We start from the raw sequence: 21,390 nt of genomic DNA, 5'->3' as shown, positions 1-21,390 counted from the left end.
TGGGGCCAGAGCAGCATTTCCAACTTCATGGCATCCTGAGCTTGCCCCGGCTGTGCCAGAGTCACGGGGGGCTGCGAGCACCAGAGCCCAGAGGAGCAGGAGCAACTCCTCTTGTCCATCCCTGTGCAGGCGGCTGCTCTCCCCATTGCCATTTCCCATGGGCCAGCAGCCGCTCTCCCTGGGTGGGCTGCAGAGCATCCTCTTTTTGCTCTGCTTCAGTTTGTTTTCTATTCATGGGCTTAATCTGGAGGTAGGGCAAGAGCCGCTTGCTGCCTGTAGCTGCTTTCCATGCTTGTGTGCATAGATTTGCACTGATTTTCTCTCCTTATGGACTTTCTTGTATCCCCCCTCCCGCAGGCAGCATGTGCGGTTGTTTGCAGGCTCCTGCCTGTGGGCAATTTCCTCCTCCTTACTACCATTCACTCCCTCATCCCTTCTCCTCTTCCTTCCTCCTGATGGAGACAGCCTCTCACAGCTGACTTATTTCAGAGATGTATTTTCACCGATGAAGCCAAGATTTTTCTCTCTCCCATCACGCTTAGTCTGGAAGTGGGAGGGGGAAGCAGGTTTTGGGTTTGTGGGTGTTTTTTTTCCAGCAATAAATAATTTCAGCATGCTGAAGAGGCAGGAGAGCAAAGCCGGCATTAGGCTACATTGAAATACTCCATTTGTTCTGGGATTCTTTCTCCCCCCTCCAGAAAGCTTCCTCTAGTGTTTAATTTTAAAGCAAGTCACTATTAGTTTTTATTTTCTTACTTTCCAGAAGAGATTCCCTTATTATTTTGGCTTGCCTGGAGATTTCCACACACACTAGAACTTTTTGCTTTGGCTTTTCTTTCCTCTTTGCTTTCTTTTTGCCGGGGTTAAAAGCCCCAAGTCAGCAAGGTACTTAAACACATGCTGAAAGTTAAGGGCTTGCCTAAGTGCTTTTCTGACTTGGAGCCAAAGATATTTTCTCAAGTCCTTTAAATGCTTCAGAACCTGAATTCAAAACATTTGACAGAAATTCCAGAATTCAAGTATCTCTTCTGCTAATAACAGTTATAATTCAGTAGTGCCTTCAGATAACTGGAGCTCTAGTTATGGTGAGGTTCTGTATAATCTTACTTTCAGAAAATATGCTTTCCTAAAATCTTCTTCTGCTTCAAACCGAAGAAGTCTCCAGAGAACTGGGCACGTTTATTTGTATTTCAGTCAATGAACATAACTGGCCTTTTAGCTGTTGTTTTGCAACAAGACACTTGAAGCTTTTAAGTGTTGAAATTTAGGAAATAATGGGCAATTAGTTCAAATCATACTGAATGAATGTCTACTCCTAAACTAACATTTGCTCATCATCCCCAACACAGGGAAGAAAAAAAAACAAACCACCAACTTAAGGGCTCTCTGAAACAGCAGTATCAGTAATTGGAGGGTAGGAGATGCTCTCAAAGCCAAGCTGAGCTCCTGTTCCACAGAGGCTGAAAGCAGCGCTGCTCTCTGCTTTTGAGAGTTTAGTCAGAGCGATGGCAATAAAAGTGGTACGAAGAGGGAATAGTGGTGGGTAGACGAGCAGGAAAGGCTCAGTGGAGGAGGGGGTGTTTCCAGAAACGGAGAGGCAGCCAACATCGTATAGAAATTACAATGCAGTTGTTTCGGGTTCTGCATGATGAACCTGGGGGCCTCTGCTGCCAGCCAGCCAGTAGGGGCCACTTGGAAATGCTCAGCTGCTTAATGAAGAGCATCTTCTTCAGAGGTTTTGGAAAGGGTGCTGGACACTGGTGCATGGGGCACCAACGAGGGAGCAGGACCAGGCAGGAGCTGGCTTAGTTCATGACCCTCCAAGGAGTTGCGTGCACCCTCCTCTGAAAGCACTCTGTTCTGCTGCTGGGAATGGGAAACCCAGCAGAAAGCTCCCAGCTTACCATCCTCATCTTACGGCTTTCTTTTCAGAGGTGGTATGGTCTCTTGTGAGCTTCTGCATTGTGCTTTGCAGGGATATATGTGCATCTGCACAAGAAGGCATGTAAAGCCTCTGTCTGTATGCCTCAAAGCATCATGTGCTTTCAGCCTCCTGCTGTCTCATAGACATACATCTCGCTGCAGGGATCATCCACATAGTGCACAAGATATCCTGTCTCTCCTACCTGCCCAGAGACAGGTACAAAAGGTTGTGCCACCCTCGATAGTTCTCTGACTGTAGACTAAGTTGCAAATACTCAGGCAGCCTGTGGATTTGTGGGTTTCTCGAATAGTGCTGAGCCCCATGACAAGCTCAGAAACCATTTGGGGATCACAATCCTGCAGTCATGTCATCCATGGCTCAGATAGACCTTCCAGCCCATAACCAGAGACCCAGCCTCATTCAGCCCCCAGCTGGAGGCTGCTTCCAAGCTCTGCTCAAGACACAGGAGCTCTGTCCTGGGGTCCTGTCATGGTCTGCAGTGCTCCTTTAGCTCAGGGGTTTATCTTAATGTCTCTGGTGGAAGTAACGCTCTTTCCAGTGTGCCGTGGGTCTGATATGTTGCCGTCTTTCACCCCTGAGGTGCTTGCACCCAGCAGATGATCTGTGTGACTGTCGGGCTGTGGCTCCGCAGCGGTGCCACAGCTTAGTACGCACCGGTGATTGCTTCCAGCCTTGGCTTTGCTTGAGGATCCTTCAGAGTGAAAGGCATGAAATGCAAGTGTAACATCTCATTATTACCAAGGCAAATTCCGAGGCCTTGGTTTAATTGTTAATACAGCCCTTGATGGGCAGAGTAGATGGTTGCCTTATTAAGAATATTGCTTTGAAATCATCACTAGGCTCCAGAAGTGCAAGTGTTACTTGAAGTGAGTGATGGTGACTGAGTCCAAAAAAAAAGAGGAAGGCTTGGGAAAATGCTTCCCATTTTTTCAGCATCTATTCTTCCCACCCTCTGTTCACTGTGCTGTGCTGGCAGCAGCTCGGTTCTTCTGGTATCCCGTAGCCACATGCACAAAGAAAAGTCTTGGTGTTGTTGCAGGGAGAAGAAATCCCTCTCTTGGGAAGAAAAGAGTCCTGGGGTGTAACCTCCAGTGGATGTAGGGATGGAGGGGAAAAGTATTGGTGCTTCTGTTGGGAGTTCCTGGGAATACTTCAGTGCTGCCCTGTCCCCCTGTGTCTCAGTGCTGCAGGTTGCAGCCCTGCTTTGATTTCTAGATCTAGCCTAAGTGATAACTTTGAGTCCTGGCCCTGTGTGCAGTGTGCCTTGAACCTCCTCCTTGCTGTGGCTGGGCCATAAGGAGGAGCATGAACCTCCAGTACCTGTGGTTAAGAAAGCGGAGGAGGTTTTCTGTCCTCAGGCCACAGAAGTTCACGTGTTAAGTTGCAGTGGTCCCAGCTTCAAGCCCAGCTGCTGCTGATCCACCCAGGGGTGTGAGCGTTACATCTGTAAGTGACAAGCCACTGGCCTACAGCAGGCAAAACCCAAGCCAACAGACAGACAGAAAGAGCCTGAGGGGCTGAATTTTAGAGCTATTAAATGATTAAATGCAAGGAAAAAAAAAGTTAATTTAACATCGCGGTTGTGATTTTACACACCCAAGAGCCTGGAAATTGAGAGCTCTGCTTCTCACACAGGGATCGTAACTTGGCACTGCACAGATTGTACAGTATGTAAAATTAGACCGGAGAAATAGTAAATATGCTGCAGGGACCAATACTGTCTTGGCAGAAGGAGGATGGACTGAGTGGGACCCAACAGGTCTTTTACGCCTCTGTCTTCCATAATTCTGTGCTAATAAAAAAAATAATGCACAATGCTTGATGTTAATCCACAGCCCTGAGTGGGGTGAAGCAGGAGACGGGTTGTTATGTGAACAAATAGCAGTTGCCCCCAGTGTATTCACACGGAGGAAGGCTGTTATTTGAGGGCAGGCACATGGGCATTGGCAAAGAGTGTTGGGGAAGTGTATGCTGTGCACCAGGCTTAAAAGGCAGGTTGTGGTCAGCCGGGTGCAAGGCGCCCCGATGTCTCTATCTGGCTCTGCCCCCTCTCCCCAAAGCTCAGTAAATACAGGCATCTTTGCACTGTTGCTGGACCACAATGAGCTTTTCTTGTGTTTACGGCTGTGATTTGGGCACCTAATTCCGAATCATATTGATTTCCCCTTAAATGGCATTGAAAAGCCTGATCTAAGCACTCTTTTGTGGCCTAGAGTTATTTGTCCTGTCTGCATGAAAAAGCAGGACCAGAAAACAAGCCTTTAATTCATCTGTGGTACTAACACCAGTCACCTGGCAGCAAAGGGCAAAGGCTCAAGTGAGCCCAGCTTGGAGGATATCGGTGGGATTTTTCTGCTGTGTGCTAGTTCTCATTAGTGCCATTCATCTCCCTCTGGTCCTCCAACACCTTCCCCTCCACATTATACCATCCCACATGCTGAGGCAGCCGTGATGTAGATGCAGGGGATTGGAGGAGTTGCTGCTTCACCAGGAGACTGCTTTTCCTCAGGACGAGGCATCTCAAGTTGGCTTTGCAAGGAAGCCAAGTGGGCAAGGTCCCATCCAGCCTTCCCTTTGCCTTAGGATGAAAATGGTGTCATAACTCAACCTGTCCCAGCAAGGAGAGCACTTGGAGTCCCAGGACACAGGCATTTTTGGACCAGAAGAACTAGGACATCCAAGTGAAAGTCTTACCAAGACCTCCTGCTGGAAAACAGATCAACTCATGAGCTCAGGTCCCCTCCGAGGATGCAAGAGCAAAGTCTCCTGGGAAAAAAAAAGTGGAGATCACCAGCCCAGCAGCATCCAGGCCTCTCTGCTGCAGTGCTTGCTGAGACAGAAAAGCAGAAGTATCAGCAGAGGTGCATCTTCTCCTGAACCTGCCTGTGGCAACACAAGACGGTCGGTGCTAGAGGTGTGCAACCATTGCAGATGAGTACACACCAGCATTAGCACCCTCTGGCAGAGCTCAGTTGTACCCTGAAGCCACGGGAAAGGGCAGCTTCTTTGGGGTCTTCTACCCATGCAGGGCTGGAGAGACTCTGTTACTGAGGCAGGATGGACTTCATTTGCTGTTCCCAGGTTTGCTTGTCCCCTGTGGCTAGGGACAAGTTGAATTTGGGGCAGCACACTGCTGTACAGCCCCTGCTACTCCCAAGAAGAGCTGAGTGTGATGGCATGTGGGAAAACAAGGCTGTCTTTTACATGGAGCCCTTCTGGCGTGCAGTGAGGAGGACTGCCAGCATGAGGCCCCAGGCTGATGTGGTTTGGCAGGTCTAAAGCGCTGTGAGAGAGGTTCTGTCCCAACATCAGGCTGCCAAAAATGCACCAAGACCAGTACAAGACACGGACATAGCAGTCCTGTCCTGGCACAGGAAGGGCACGCTCTGCCCTAGCGAGATCCCGCTCAGACAGGGCCAAAGCTGTTGGTTCAGCCAGTCTAATGATGAGATACAAGCAGAAAAATGACACTCAAGTTACTTGTCTGCTAAGGCAGCTTCCCCCACCCTGCTACCATGCCTCCCAGCCAGGGCTCAGTGTGGGACCGCAGCCCACAAGGCACAGGGAGCTGCCGCATCCCTTGGGGCTGAGCCAGTGCTGCAGCAAGGACTTGGCTCTCGCTTCTGCTGCGAGTTTGTGTCGCTTCTGCTTCCAGCGGTGGGTCTCTGTTCTGTGGTTTCCCACTGGGTTTAGCAGTGTGTTTTCTCTCCAGGAGGGTGCTTATGCCCTGCCACTGCATAGCCTTGTTGGCCCCCGTGCATGAGCCATGCAAGTGCCACCATCTTGACTGTGCTGCCATCCCAACTGTGCCACCTGGAGCTTGGTCCCAGGGACAGCATGCCAAGCTGGTAGCAGAGCAGGCATCACACCTCCCCGCTGCTGGACCATCCGGTCCAAGAGGGAGCCTGTGGCATGGATTATCATTTGTGACAATGGCATATTTGATTGCAAAAGTGTCCCTTCATTCTCAGAAAGTCCCAGTAGATATTTCATTAAGTTTCATGGAAGAAGTGTCAGCCTTTTGCAGCTGAGCAGCCAGAAGGGCCGTGAAGGCCCTTTTCACCCCATGATGGACGTCCCTAGCTGGGTGTGGGGTGTAGCTGCAGAGGGAGGTGGGTTCTGCTGCAGAACAGAGGTGGGAGGTAAAGCTGCTGCAAAGCTGGAGGAGAGCTTCTTTGGGGGTCAGCAGGGCTTCATCAGCCCTCACAGGAGGATGCTTTGTGGTCACATCCAGGCTGAGTGAAGAGACTCTCCTGCCCTGGAGCTTGCCCTGAGCTGAGCATGTCGGAGGGGGAAAGTGTCTCCTTTACAACACCCCTGAAGTAAACTGAGGTCGGCTTCCAGGCTATCGTGGAGTGATTGAGTACAAGTCCTTTAGCACCCATCTGTTATCTCTTAATTAAAGTTTCTTGCTAATTATTTTTTCCTGTCAAGAGAGCAAAGCTGCTGACTCCAGAGATTTACCAAAGTAGAGCAAACAAACGCAGTCTCTGCTTGCTGCAATTCTTCATTAATGGACAAAATTAACTTGAACAGTCCATATCTTTGGCTACATCGATGACACTTAATTACGCCTGTTTCCTTACAAAGATGTATCTAGTTTTAAATCACTCATGGAAGAACTGCCTCCTTAAGCAGGAAATTCCTTCTGCTTGAAGGGAAGGTGTCTGCTGGCAACAAAAGCTGTGCAAAGACCAAGTGGCACCAGAGGGAGTAGATGTGAGGAGATCAAGGTTGGGGTGTGCTGTGGGAAGCTGGTGTCAGGAAACCCTCTCTGGTGCCAAAGGCTGTTTCATCTTAAGAAGGGCAGATCTCAGGGCTGTGAAGCTGCAGATGGGAGCAGAGCCACCGGCATCCCGTGGACATGGTCAGTGCTGCTCAGGCCGGTGAGCAGGGGTGCTGGAGCAAGAGAGAAGCCACAGGGTTGTGCCACCACTCTGTCCAATGGCTGGAGAAGGCCAGGAACGTCCTCTCTCCAGAAGGACAATGGTCAGGCTACCTCTCTTTCCCCTTGCCCTCTCTACCCTTTGGGGCTCCTCACTCGTCTCCTGTGGGCTTATTCATCTTATTTACCACGGGAAGTTGCAGGGTGTGAGACCTCGCTGGTTTATCTGCTTGGAAAGCTCTTGGCATAGCCCTGGCACTGTGTAAATATTAAATGTATAATTTATGAATACATACACAGAGAACTAATTAGCCACTGAGATAATTATTTGTGGGTAGTTGCTTAGCTGTGGGAGGGAGGTACAAAGGCTAACAGGGTGATGTGAAGGCCTCTCTGTCCAAAGGCATGTACGAAATTCTCCGTCCTGCTGCAGAAGTGCTCCACAACCTGTCAGGGCAAGCGGGGACATGGCCTTTCTTGCTGCCTCAGTTTCCCCATCTGCAAAAGAGGGACACAGCCAGAAGCTGTTCACCCTGCAGAGGAGAAGAGTGCTTGCGTCTGTCCCCAAAAATGCTGCAGTGCCTTCCTTTTGCACACTCTCTGCTTACACCAGCCACCACCCCACAGTGCGTTTGGGCAGAGGGCTCCGGAGGGAACAGTTGGCCCAGTCTGCCTGCAAATTGCTGTGACAGTGAGGGTGGTTTTGGCCCCTGCGTGTGTGTGCTGGAGGTTGGCTTGCAACAGGCCCTGGCACAAAGGGCCCCATTGAGGGGCTGCAGTGAGCACGGGCGCCGGGAATGCAAACCATCTTCTCCATTTCCTCTGCTCGCTGTTCAGAAGACCCCTCGGGCAACTGGGCACAGACACCCAGGGCCACATCTGTGGCATGGCTCCGTGCGTGCTGCATAGGGCAGTGCTCAGCAGCATGCCTGTGCTGGCAGGGTGGGAGCCTTGGCAGGAACAGAGGGAGAGCAGCCAGTGGAGATGGAGGTTCCCAAGAGGAGTTTTGCTCCTTCCCAGCACGGCGCACGTCAGGGCAGTCCTCAGGTTTGCGGGATTTCCCTGTGTTGTTGCCCTTGCAGTCTCGATGCAGGTCTAGATTCAGTAAGAAGGAAAATGAGGGTCATGTTTCTATTGAGGAGCTCCAGCTGAGCAGGATGGGTTTGGGAAGGATCAAATGTGTTCCCACGGGCCCTGTGTGTCAGCTGCTTTGTCTCATCTTCGCTCCATGTCTCTCTGCTGGACCGCTGTCCCATTGGTCCCCGTTGTGTTGCAGTTGCACAGATCATACCATCAAGTTGTCACTCGTCATCGCTAGGAGGACAGCAAAGCAGGTCACAGCTTATTTCACCAAGCTGCCCCAGGTCCACCACCAGGAGCTGTGTGTGCCTGTCCCATGGGTGGCTCCCATCTTCCCTCCACTGGAGCTTTGCAGGGCTGTGGGTGTGAGTTTCTGCCCTTTTTATGCATCACCACAGCTCCTCTCCAGCTCTGGGACTTTATATCATAAGCCATGCTGTGCCTGGCTGGCCTGCTGTGCTGCTGCAGATAACGTGGCCTTTGGTGGGGTTGAATGCTCAGAGGCATGTTGCTGGTTGGGGTGCAGCATCACAACCTTTCCATCATGTGTGCTTCACCCAACCTAAAAAGCAGCATACTTTGGAGAAGCAAGGTGGTAGGGGTAGGGCAGCATCTCTACATATCACTTCTAGCCAGTGATGACAGCAGTGTTGGTGGGAAGGGATCTTTGGAGGTGTCTACTCCAGTGTCCCACTCAGAAAAGGACTGTCCTCAACAGTAGACCAGATCAGCCATGGCTTTGTCAACAGAGCCCTGACAACCTCCAAGGTTGGCAATCCCCCCTCTCTGTGGGTACCTGTCCCAGCACCACACCAACCTCCTGGAAAATAAATTTTCCTCCATGTCCAGCTCAAACCTCCTGAGCTGCAGCCCCTGGCTGTTGGCCCTCATTCTGCCCATGCCACCAGTCGACGTCCATCCAGCAGGGCTCGCCCTTCAACAGAGGCACTGTCTTGGTCATCGATCCCATGTGTTACCAGTGACGCGATGACCAGGAGGGTGGACAAACCTCCCTCCCCTCCCTGCTCAAGGGAGCCATGAGGCTCTGGGTGGGCTGGGAGGGGAGTCCTGCCCATACCCAGCCTGTGGGAAGTGGAGGTTCCCAGTAAACACTCTGGTCACCCTTGCCCATCCTCATCCTAAAGCAGAACTGGTGTCTGCAGCACGAGACAGGGCTGCTCCAGCGTTGCAAAGGTGGGGGCTGTCCCCATGGTGCCCATTCCCAAAGGGGCTGCCGTGTGTTCGCACCACAGTGTGGTTGGGTGGGACTCCGATGCCTGGCATGGGGGAGGAGGGATGTAAGGACCTGGCTTAGCTCCAGTAAGAGCCTCAGCAAACCTGGCTGGGAGAAACACCTCCTCCGAAGCTGTGCTTTGGGTTTCTCCTTTGTCAGGGGTCTTAAATCATTGCATTGGAAGGGAGCGTTGCTTTCAAAGACCTGTCTTCCAGGAATGGCTCCCTCAGCCCTTCTGGATGAGTGCCAACGTGTTTGTACTGTGTTTAAGGACAAATAGGAAATAATTCAAGGTGCCTTTTCCCCCTTCCCAACTTAGTGCTGCTGCCACCAGCTACAGACAAGCTCTCAGCCACAATCCTGAGAAGTAGAGCTGGACACCCCAGAGCTTTCCCCCACTCTCAGACCTTCCCTGGGGCTGGGCACTGGGCAGACAGGAGCCAGGCAAGGCAGGCAGGTCTGTCGGTCCACTGCTGCACTGGTCCACTTTCTCCACACAAGGCTGGTGGGTGGTGCAGCGTCTCCAGTGTCTCTGCTGAGCAAATCCCCAAGTGTAAGGCCAGGAGAGACAATGGCCTTTTGTGAGCTAGCAGGAAAGGGGAAGAGAAAATGTCTTTGCCTTATGCAATAGAAGAAATCAGAGGAGAACTTGAGTAAGATGCTGGGACTCTTACTTTAACTCTGTTATCTGTATCTATCCTTCTCCCCATCTGCCTAGTCATCTGTCCATCCATCCATCTATCCACCCACCTCCACAGCCATTTGAACAGCCAACCATCCACCCAACACCACTGCCATTCATTGGTCTTTCCATCCCTCCCTCCCTCTACACATGCACCCATCTGTTCACCCATCCCTCCATCCACATACGCAGCCAGCCAGCCAGCTGCTTATACTCTTATCCCTCCATCCTCTTGCACTTCTCTGCATCGCCATATATGCCCATCCATTCATCCATCCATCCACTTGCATAGCCATCCATCCTTTCGTCTTCATACACTTCCCTTCATCCCATCTGTGCTCATCCAGCCAGCTGTCTGTCTGCGATCACACACATTCATTCATCTGTCCACCCATCCATCTTTTTCCACACTTCTGCGTGTCTGCCTGTTTATCTGGGCCCATTCCAGCTACCCCTCCTCACACAAATGTCTCAGGTTTTAAGTTCTGCCCTCTTTCTGCTTGTCAGTATATGCTCTAAGCTTTTTTAAGACACTTGAAACACACTTGTCTGATCAATGCAGTTTCTCAAAGGTCCCCATCCTTGGCTAGTGTCTGAGATGATCCTGAGGCGTCTCACCAGCATCTTACTTGCTACAACCCAATTTTTCCTTGTCTGTTCTTAGCGCCCAATTTCCCAGCAAGGATAGCATCCCCAAGGGTTTCCCTGTCAGAAGTAGTTGTCCTGACAGACCGTCTGCAGGAGGACTCAGACCTGCCAAGGACTTTTCCAGGACCAGCTTCACCCTGGGGCTCTCTCCTTTGGGAGACAGGCTCATGCTGTGGGCATTCACACAAGGAATGGCTGGATTGTGCCCATGTGGTCCCACCTATCAAGAGGACCCAGGAGCTGATGTCTAGAGAGGGAGGAAGAAGCAGGACAAGCACAGGAGGTGCTTCTCCTGTCCCTCCGCACCATCAGCTGCCTGCAGCCTCCCCAGGCTCACTGGGCCAACTCAGTGTTTCACCGCCCTGGGTGGTGTCTTCTGTTATGGATTCATTTAAGCGCTATTTTTGCCCAAATGTTGACATCCACAGCATCTGATGGACATGAGTTTCTGTAATTTAATCACACTTTGTGCAAAAAAGCACTTTCTTTTGCTTGTTTTCATTTGCTGCTAATTATTTTATTAGGGCAAGGAGCAAGTGATCTTTTTCTATTTGTCCTTTCCATGTCACTCATCATTGCTTAGGTGTCTATCACGTCTCCGCTCAGTTGTCTCCTCTTATGGATGAAGGGATCAAGTCTGCTAAGCCGTCCTTACGCGGGGGCTCTTTCCAGCCTTTGCTATTTCTGTTTCCTTTCTCTGCTCTGTTTTCAGCTGAACTGTACTCCTAAGAGCACGGCAACAAATTTGTGCATGGCTTTTAGGGTACAGAGCTTTCCATGTTGTTCTCAATCCCTTTCTGAATAATTCCTAGCATTGGGTTTGTCTTTTCGGTCACCACTGGGCTGATGTTTTCAGGGAAGTGAGCGTGATGACTCCAAGAGATGTTTCCATGGAGGCTGCAGCTCATTTGGAACCATGAGTGGTAGGAGAAGCAAGGCTTCATTTGCCCTGTGTGCATCCCTGGACGCTTATCGACACAGTGTTATGGCCTGGGGGGTCTGTACCATGAGATCGTTCTGCAGCGCTTTTGCACCCAGCTGTAACTTGCCTGCCCCGACAGCCTCAGCAGCACACTGTCTCCTCTCACTGCCTTGACCCCCTTTTCCCCATGAGTTATGAGGGTGTTGGGCAGCTCAGATCCCTCTCTGATCTCTGCTGAACTTCACTGGTGACGTCTTCTACTGCCACGTCTGACCGCTTGTTCTCACCTTTGGTCTCCTGACCTTTAGCTGCTATAAATCCTTGCAAGGACTTTCCTCGTGTGTCAGGGCTGCTTGGTTTCCTTGGGAGGCACCTTGTCAAATGTGTTCTTGAAACCCAGGAGTATTTTGAGAACTGAACTACCCTTGTCTGTGCACAAAGGCTTGATGAAGCCTTGAAGGAACTTCATCCCCTGCTTATCCACCTGTTCTGCTTCACCCCGTGTCATGCACACACACACACATGGTTTTATCCTTGCCACACACAGCTTAGCACAGCCAGTGTAGCACCACAGGAAAGATTCAGTTGCTAAGGATCATTAATGAATGTCAGCTCGAGCTCCTGTCCAGAAACCTGAGAAAATTCAATTAGGCAGCTGGTGCCCAATGAGCTGTATTGCCCCACTCACAAGCTGCTAAATCAAGCAGCTCAGCAAGGCATCATGTTATTGCAGAGAGAGAAGAAAAGCCAGGCAGGGAGACAAACAGCATAGCATGCACCAAGCGGCTGCCCCTTTCCAAAGCCCAGCACGGGTAGGTTGCAATCCTCCCACCTGATTTCCTGGGCAGGGAATTGCAAGGGCAGGGGCCTACTTTCCACCTCTGCTAGTAAATAACTCAGGTTTGCTGGTGATAAGTCCTGGGGCTCTGTCATCTCTCTGCTGGGAGTTTCTCATGCACGCATTTGGTTTGCATCCTGCAACAAGTCACGTAGATACAGGAGTGGCAATGACTTGCTGGCGTTGAGTGCCTGCCTGCGCCATGGGGCGTTTGGCTAGTGAGCTATACATGCAGCCCTGACATGTCTCCTCCAAGGTAAAGGTCAGAGGAAAGCATCCTGTGAGATAGAGGTGGTCCATGAGTCCTGATCCCTGGTCTTTGCCAGCTGATCCACTCTAGTCTAAGGTTAAAATGAATCATTATCGGAACCTGGCCACAAACACAGTGTCAGTCCATGCCCCAGTCCTTCTCTCACTTCCTAGACATGATGGTAAGATCCTATTGCCAAGGCAGCCGTTCCCATGGGGCTCCAAGCTCACCTGTTTTTCTCCTCTTCCTCCCCACAGAGAGCCACATCCAGTATGAGCGGGTAGGCGCGGACGTGACCATGAAGTGTGGCTCCATGGACTGGGACGCAGCCGTGACCTGGACAGCCAATGGCACCGACATCGATGAGTCCCACCTGAACGGATCCTACCTGATCCTGAAGAAAGTCGACCTGACACAGAGCGGCCAGTACTCCTGCTATGAGGGCTCCTCCTGGCACCTGAAATACCAGACCTACCTGAGGGTGGGAAGTGAGTACCCCAGCATGTGACATTGAAGGAGACAGAGCCACACTCTCTGCTCCCATATTGACCCCTCACAGCCCCCTCCTGCCATGCCAACCCCTATACTTTCCATACATACAGTTGCCTGCTGCACCCTGCCATACGAGCCCCTTGTGGCATACTAATCCCAGGAGCAGGATGGGAGCAGCCCCTCCTGCCCCAAACTTTGCATCAAAGCCAGTAGATTAAATGATGCCCCAGGAACAATTTGAGAAGGGATGTTGCTTCTGCATCCAGCCCAGTACCATGACCACCATCTCTGCAGGTGGAAAGAGTTAGGGCTGAGCTGTCAGAGGGGATTGCAACCAGAAGGGAGAAGTCCTGGCCGGGGTTACTGCAGCATGGTTGTTTCAGAGGAGCAGCCAAAAGGCGGTGGCAGTTGCTGTGTGTTTGCAGGAGCCTCTGTGCACAGACGTGTTGGAGGACAGCTGCACGTTTCCCAGCATTTTGCATATCTTAAGCTCGAGACGCACTGATTCACAGGTCTCGGCGTGGGAGATAAGAGTTGTGCTATATTTCACATGATGCTGAAAGCTGATAGCAGCTGTGTGTTCAGTGGGCTGCTGTGTTTGTACAGCTGATGGCAACTGTGTGTTTCACAGTACGACGTCTGCAAGTGGCAGCGGTGGGTGTCTGGGAGCACCAGCCGGCAGAGCTGGCTGTGGGATGGTAACTGCTGTGGAGGATGCTGCGAGGCACCCGCTGGGACCCCCACCAGCTGGGGATGCGTCCTGTAGGTAGCCGTACGTTCCCAGGTTTGGAGGGCACGGCAGAGCCTTTCTCTGCTCCTTGTCTCACTTTCTGCACCTTGCATCAGAGCCAAAGTGATGTTTCCAACCTAGATCATGGTCCAGGGGCAGAGGGTTGCAGGAGGACCAGCCGAGGGCTGCATAAGCCCTGCAAATCAGGCAGGAGGGGCTTACTGCATCTGTGGGTCAACTGAAGAAATCCAAGTTTGAGGGATGCTGCGTGGTGTCCAACTCATGGTTTCGGGTCTACTGGGAGGGATCCTGGCACATGAGCCAAGAGGAAGGGGTGCTGGAAGAAGCTGAAAGGCAATGTGAGAAGCAGGCAAGGGGAGAGCAGTCAGCACAGGGCAGTGGGTATGGCAGTGAGTAGGTGTCAAGGCTGGGAGCATGGCAGACAAAAAGACCGTGACAGATGGGTCAGGGGCTTCTCAACTGCGCTGTTGGGGTGAGGAGGTGTTCATGTGTAGTTCAGAGACAGGGAACACAGGAGCTGGGTGTAGTGCAGGCAGCAGGAGGAGGCTGTGTTTGGGCAGATCCCATCTGAGGAGAGGTCCCAGGCTGTGCCAGTGCATGGGGGGCTGCAGCCTAGGTCTGGAGGAAAAAAGGGGACAAGGGAGGGGGCTGCAGCCTCCAACTACCTCCTGTGCAGCTGTGGCATCGCCGTGACTTTGCAATGGCTCTTCCATCTGCTAAGCACCTCACTAATAGTAATCCCTGTCAATCCGCTCAGGGACCCGTGGGAATTGCTCAGCGTTAGAGCCCAAATCCTGCTGTTTCCTATTACCGTGTGTTCGCATTTGCTGGAGGCTCACAGCCCCCCTGAGCACTGGGCAGCTGAGGAGCCCGGTTGAACACGGCAGGGGCCACCAGCCCCAGGAGAGAAGGTGACAAATAAATAAGTGAATGCCCGGTGTTGTTAACACAATTAAGTATGCAAGGAACTAATCAGGTGAGACGCTTTTAGTGGTAATTAATTTAATTGCCTGGATTTTAATTTAATGTTCTCCACGAGGTTTCTTTTCCCAGCGCTGCCACCCGCAGCCCCTGCCTGCACCTCCCCCAACTTTCCTGCCTCTGCAGGGCATGACTGATTCCCTGGAGGTGTGCAGGCTGCTGCAGAGGAGAAGATTTGGGAGCATCCCAGGAGGGGATGGAGATGGGCATGGGCATGGGCATGTTGATGGAGGTGGAGATGGGCGGCTTGGGGGAGGTTTGCACCATGGCCCTGTGGTAGCATCCCTGCTGCAGCTGAGTACAGCCCTGGGGTTTGAGGGATCTTGGATTTGTTTTGTTTCAATTGCATGGGAAGTTAAATGAAAACAGGCCTGTGCCTGCATTTTGCTCTCTTACTGGGGCAACAAGAAAGATGACGGCAGCAGGACTGAGGGGCTGGGGGCTGCAGATGGAGAAGTGTCGGGGATCTCACTAGATAAGTGACAGTACCTGAAGCATGCACCCCAAGTGAGGCAGGGGTGCTCCTGGGCTGACAATGCTGCAGGAAGGGTGTGGGGAAGGAGCAGAGAAGCGACGAGGACCAGGAAAGAGTGTCAATTAGGAAAGCAAGCTCCATCATGGGGGTCAGCAAGCACAGGGATGAAGGGAGACCTGCCAGGAGTCAAGCTGAGCGAGACCTTGCAGAGGAAATGAAAAGGGGGGGTTAGGCATATAAATACGGAGCAAACAAGGAGAGAAGAGCGGAGCTGGCTCTGCAGCCAGGTTTCAGAGGAGATTAAAGGTAAGCTCGGCAAAGCCCGATACCAAATGAACTCTGAGCAGCAATGCTGAAAGCAAGGGCAGCCCAGGCTGGGGGAGAGGAGGGAGGATAAAACCTGGAGATGGTCCTCTGTCATGGAGGCACCTTCAAAGAAAATGACGCATTGAAGTCTTGGGGAGCACCTCATCCCCAGGTGAGAACATCTCCTCATCTCCTGTTCGTTAGCAAGGCTCATTAGCAGCTGAGAGGTCAGTGGCGGTACCCAGTGCTGTGGGGAGAGGGGACGTGTCTCCTGTGCTTGAGAGAAGGAAAAATCTTGATCAGACAGCCTGACCCCACAGCACAGCGGGGCCGCAGGGCGCACTTGGAAGAGGGAGCAATTAAAGATGTGGAGACAAATGGAAAATGGGAGAAAAATACAAGGGGGACTTGCCAGGGATATATCACACCAGATTAACCTGATAGCTCTCTTCGATAAGGGAACTGATTTCCTAAGCCCAGAAATGTGGTCGATGTAATCTGTCTTGACTTCAGTGAAGTATTTGCTATGATGCCACATGGGAAATTATGAGTTAAACCAGAGAAAATGTGGATTAGTACGAGAGTTGGAACACAGCTTAGGAAATGGCTAAAGGGGATCAGATTGTGCTGAAAGGGGAGCTGCTGGGAGGGATGGGGGAGCTTCGACATCAACCTTTGGACCACTCTCAGTGGTGTCTACCATAATGGCTCTGGCCCACAAGGACCAGGGAGCTCTGGTGGGATGTGGGGGGAGAGATGCGGGGGGACCTGGGGATTTCTGGGCTGGGAATTTCATGCTGGAGGGGCCAGGATGCTACGTAACGGTGCAAAAGGAACAAAGTGCGTGAACGTGTCTCATTGGTATGCTTCAGCAGGCAGGCAGGAGGACATGGGTAACTCATCTGGTCCTTGGGGTGGGGTGTGATACCCGGGTCCACATCATGGGGGATGTGGCTGGAAGCCCAGCAGCACCCCACAGAGGCTGGGGGTAGCCAGACTACCTCGTCCCTCGCAGAGATGGGTACACCGGCACACATGCAGTGGGAACAATGTACATCCAGGGATGGGGTGGGCAACAGAAGGAGAGCCCACCTCGGAGAGGAGGAAGGGCCCACAGGCTTGCTTATCCCTAAGGGTCCCAGATCACCCATCTCCAGGGCGTTAATCATCCTGAGCACAAACTGGCCCTGGGGAAGGTTGTGCTTCTCCAGGGCAGCCTCTTCCAGGAGACTTCGAGCAGCGACGTGTTGCTCTGCCTCCTTTTCTCAGGCAGCTGAGCACGAAGTGAAGAACCAGGATGCTCTGTGTTTATCTCCAATGGATCACCTGCCCTGCAGCCTGGAGAGTGGCAGATGCCTGAGCATGGTCGGAAGCAGTAGGCGATGGGGCCGGGGCTTTTTGCACACCAGGCATCCCTGGCCTGAGCCCGGGACTGAGCGCCAGGAGCAGGCAGAAGGGAGGGGAATGCTCCGGGTACCAGGAGCACGGCACCGGGCTCCCGGCTGCCCCCGTGAGCCACAGCTCTGTATTTGGAAACACGCGGCCAGAGGGCCCGGGGATGGATATAACAAAGACGTTGGGAAATAATGTGCTCTTGAGGTTTGGCACACGGCTCCGTGCATTACAGAATGTTATAAAAATACTGCTAATGGGCCAGAGAGGAGTGGAAACGCGCGGCGGAAAGGCTGCCAGAAGCCGGAGAGCGCACATGGGAGCGGGGAGGCCTTGTGTGCAAAGAGGGGAGGGAGGGAGGCAGCCAGGGCGGGCGTCTGTCCTTCCACTCCCATCCCTCTGTCCCTTTCTAACCTGCTTATCTCCATCCTGACCCGGCGACTCTGCCCGTTTGCACCTCTGCTTTCACCCCTCTGCCCAGCTTTGGGGATGCCCAAGCGCTGCCAGCTGTGCTGCTGGCCCCCCGTCGCTCTGCCCGCTGCCTAACAAGGCTGGCGGGCTGGGGTGCAGGCAGGGATGGGGTCTGCATGGGAGAGGAAATACAGCAAAATCCCCTCCAGCAGCAGGGACACAAGTCAGGATGCAGGCACTGGAGTTGCCCTCCGCATTGCCGTGGCGGCACAGGGGCTCATCGCCCGGTGCCAGCCCCAGCCCTGCCCCGTGGGCATTGCTGCCTCCCAGATGATGGTGGGAAAGGCACTGGCAGTGGGCAAGCGGCTCCAGGCTGGCCTCCTTCCTCCATGTCTGTCACTGCAGCGGCTGGCGAGAGAAAGGGGAAAAAACATGCGGTTTGACGGAAAACGACATGGAAAAACAACCAAATTAACAGAAACACAAACAAAGCAAAACCAGAGAGAGGGAGGGGGGAAGGGGCACAGCAACAGGAACCACATGTGAGCAGGGAGGCAGGGAGAGCCCGAGTGTGTTCTCTGGCCTGATTAGCAAGCGATCAAACATCGGCCACTAATAAATAATCAGAGCCTCCCTTTTCTCTGTCTTAGAAGTCCCTTTCCTCCCAGCTGGGCTCCAGCTGCAACTGGAGGATTGGACTGCAGTTTGCATCTTTTTTTGTTGTTGTTTTTATAACTTTTTTTCTTTTTCACCCATCCAAATGAAGAAGAAACAAAGAAGGTAACCTCTCAATGTGAGACATATACCTCCAGCTCCCCTGGAGAGGGATGCAGCACCAGGGCAGGTGTGAGCATCCTGTGATGGGCACTGGCTAAACAGTGGAGGAAGGCAGTGCCGGGGACCGATGTCTGCCTACCTGCTTCCACTGGTTGTTTTGGTGGGAAAAACTGCAGGAGGGCACTGGAGACATGCTGTCTTGGGAAAATAGAGGTTTGGCAGGCTCCAACAAGCCATCAGCAAGGATGCCTCTGCCACAGGGCAGGGTGCTGTCAGTCAGGCCAGTGCTCCTGCGGCTGGCACGGCTGCTGATGGAGAAGCATGGGCTCAGGGTCAGCGCGTGCAGATATTTCCCTGCTTGTGGCCAGTGATCTGTGACGCCAGGCTTGTGTTTTTTTTAAAAGCCCTTTTGATGGATTTTTCCCCTATGAACTTATCCAATCCTTTCCCGCAACCATGTAAACTGAGGCTATTTCGAGAGCAGCAAGTTAAACGTGACTGAGACCGTTCCCCAGCACCAGGGCCAGCTGGCAGAGAGCAGCGCCTGCCCCTGCGATTCATCCCTCTCACCCTCCAAATGTGCTCCTGCCCCTTGGGAATAGCCCTGTGCAAGGTCAGCCCCAAGGCTGTGCCCAAGCAGTGCTTGGGGCAGGACTACGTTAACCTCGACCAAATCTATGGCAGGGATGGAGCTAATAAATTTAAGCATGTGGCTACTGATACTCCGGTATCGGGAGATGCACCCCAAAGCTGTTGGGTTTGTTGCTATGGTTGTGGTTGATTTTTCCCTACATGCCTGCGGCACTGGGGGCTGGGTAGTTGCAAGGGCCCTGGGAGACTTCACAGCCAAGCATCACCTTCCTGGTTCCCAAGAGCCACAGAAAGAGACTCTGATGGACGAGGTCAACCAGATTGCAGGAGTGCTTCGTTCATCAAAATTCGGCTTTATTTCATGAGGCATGCAGGCTCTCCAATCACTGCCTTTCCATGCCAAGCTGTTTGTTCGTGGCTGGGAAAATTCAATGGACGAATTTTGCTGCCTGTGCCCATTTTTTGGGTCTTGGCCTGGCTACGAGCTGGAATGGCATGCTGGGTAATGATATGCAAATTGCCATCCCAGCTTTTTAAGGAGAAGGCAAAAAAAAACCCCAAACCCAACCAAAAACCCCACCACGCTCCCAAATGCAATTAGTCCTAATCGAATTAGGAGCTGGACTAGAAAAACAAACACATTTGCAGGCAGCGGGTGACCTTTCTGCCCCATCCGGCGGGATGCACGCTGCCATGCCACAGCGGGAAGGGTTGAATGAAGCCGTGCCCCATGGCCCACGTGTGCATGCACTCGCACGCTTGCACCCACGCATGCACACACCCGCGCCCCGCTGCGTTCCTCCCGTCCTTTCCCTTGCTGGGCTGGGCAGCCTGCCCAGCTGCAGCATAGCAGAGTGATGCTTCTTTGGCTCACTATGTAAAATATGATAATCTGGGGCAGCCAGTGTCAGAAACAATAAAAATATCCCCTCTCCCATCCTTGCGGCCCCTTGCTTCGTGCGGGGGAGCCGGGGGCAGCGAGGAGCGTGCGGCGGTGGGGCGAGCGGAGCGGCACGTGGCATTTATTAGGTGCCGCAGCACGAGACCGCAGCGCCGGCAGCTCTGCCCTGGCCTCGCCGATGCTGTGGCCTGCAGAGCTCCTGCCAGAAGGAAGATCATGCCTGGGAGGTGGCCAACGCATGCAGGGTCCCATGGCAGGTACCTGAAGGGACATGGCCTCATGCTTGATCCCACTGACTGATGAACTGATGCCAGGTTGGGTGCTATGGAGAGCTCATAGCTGAGTCATGGCAGGAGCATCGCATGGCATGAGGGCACCAAGAAGTGGAGAAGATGGTCACCCCCTTGCCAGCCCACTCCCCAGGGTGGAGGTGGGGGAGTTTTGGGGCTGCTGGTGACCAGCCAGAGCCAGGGATGGAGCACCCATTAGAGAGAGGGTGCTCGAGGTGCAAGAACCCTCTTGGTGAGCACCCAGCGGGGTCCCAATCTTTGGACCTACATGTGAAATGAGCCCAGAGGCTCCCTGTGCATCCCCTCCTACAGCAGGGCTAGGGACGTACTCATGGGATGGGGCGGGGGGCAGCCTAGCTCTTGCCCCCTGCCCTGTCCCAGCAGCTGCTGGGCTGGAGAGAGGAAAAAGGGCTTTGGGGCTTGGCAGCTTCCTGGGAATCCTTCCCTGTCCTTGCCTAGCATGAATGCCAAAGGCTGCGTGCAGCACCAGCTTCCCGTGTCCCGGGCGGATGGCAGCACAGCCTCCTCCCGTTCTCCTGAGGTTTGTTTATCCTCCTTAACATGACAAAACCAGCCCCGTAATTAAAGAAGCCCAAGTCCAGTCTAAACAGCTTCCCACAGCCCCTGCTCTGCAGTGCTTGGAATTAGGGATGCCCGGGGCTGGGTGGCCTCTGTGCCAGGAAGGGTTTTGTCTCGGCTGCTCTTAAGTGCCCCTTGTCAAAACATTTGGTGTGAGCTTCCTGCCACCCACCGGCAGCGGGTCCCCAGCTTCGAGGGCACTGGGAGGGGAGGGACCGGCCACCTCCTGTCACTGCAGCCATGGGGCAGGTAGCAAAGGGGTCGATGCCCCACATGCGGATGCTGCTTTTCCTTCTGCACTCAACAGCTCCACACGGCTGTGTCACTTAAGAAAATCACAGTCTGCTTCCCAGACGGTGCTGGCAGAAGAAACCCTGCCGATGTCACCAGCATGAGGAATAGCTCTTGCTTGTCACTGGCCACATGTGCCCATGTCTGCAGGGACCCAGGCCAGGTAGTCTCTCCAGGGACAGGAAGACCCCACAGTGGGGATCCTCTGTGACCGCATCCCTCCCGCCTGGAAAGAGAGGAGATGGCAGGCAGCAACGAATCCTTAACTTTTCCCAGCTCCCAGTGCTTCTCCATCCCTCTCTGAAACTGCTGGTGGTGGCTGGGAACCATGGTGGGGCCCAGGCAGGCAGTGAGGTCCTGGCCAAGGGCTCAGCAGGGTCAGGGCAGGATCCAGTGTACTTCAGTGTTAAAGACATTGTCATTAGCTATGGTTTCTCAAGCCGGTGCGTCTGCTGTAAATAATTTAGCAGAGTAAATGTGTGCTAACAGCAGGTCAGGGTGGGGAGGAGAGGAGAGGGAGGGGAGTCTTGGGTCTGGAAAGCAGGGAAGGGCGCTGGGAATAAAGTGAGATTATTTCCCTCCCGTTAGCAGGACAGGGTGGTGTCTCCCCCCCGGAAAAGCAGTCAGAGGGTTCCCATGCCCGATGGATCCCTTCTCTCCCCAGTCCCC

At 53.1% G+C, this 21,390-nt stretch overlaps 1 protein-coding gene across 2 annotated transcripts in view; it reads left to right on the top strand.

Annotated features, from left to right (window-relative positions):
* The window catches only part of CNTFR (ciliary neurotrophic factor receptor), an 88,501-nt gene that overhangs the window by 15,844 nt on the left and 51,267 nt on the right, over nucleotides 1-21,390 (top strand). For both annotated transcript variants that reach the window (XM_010564225.1, XM_010564224.1), the window contains exon 2: nucleotides 12,742-12,972. In XM_010564225.1, coding sequence (XP_010562527.1) covers nucleotides 12,742-12,972 — 231 coding nt within the window. The remainder of the gene's footprint in view (nucleotides 1-12,741; nucleotides 12,973-21,390) is intronic.

The sequence above is a fragment of the Haliaeetus leucocephalus genome, unplaced genomic scaffold, assembly GCF_000737465.1.
Source record: "Haliaeetus leucocephalus isolate CR32 unplaced genomic scaffold, Haliaeetus_leucocephalus-4.0 Scaffold176, whole genome shotgun sequence".
Taxonomy (NCBI): domain Eukaryota; kingdom Metazoa; phylum Chordata; class Aves; order Accipitriformes; family Accipitridae; genus Haliaeetus; species Haliaeetus leucocephalus.
The sequence above is the reverse complement of the archived record's forward strand: the minus strand, read 5'-3'. Positions and strand labels throughout refer to the sequence as shown.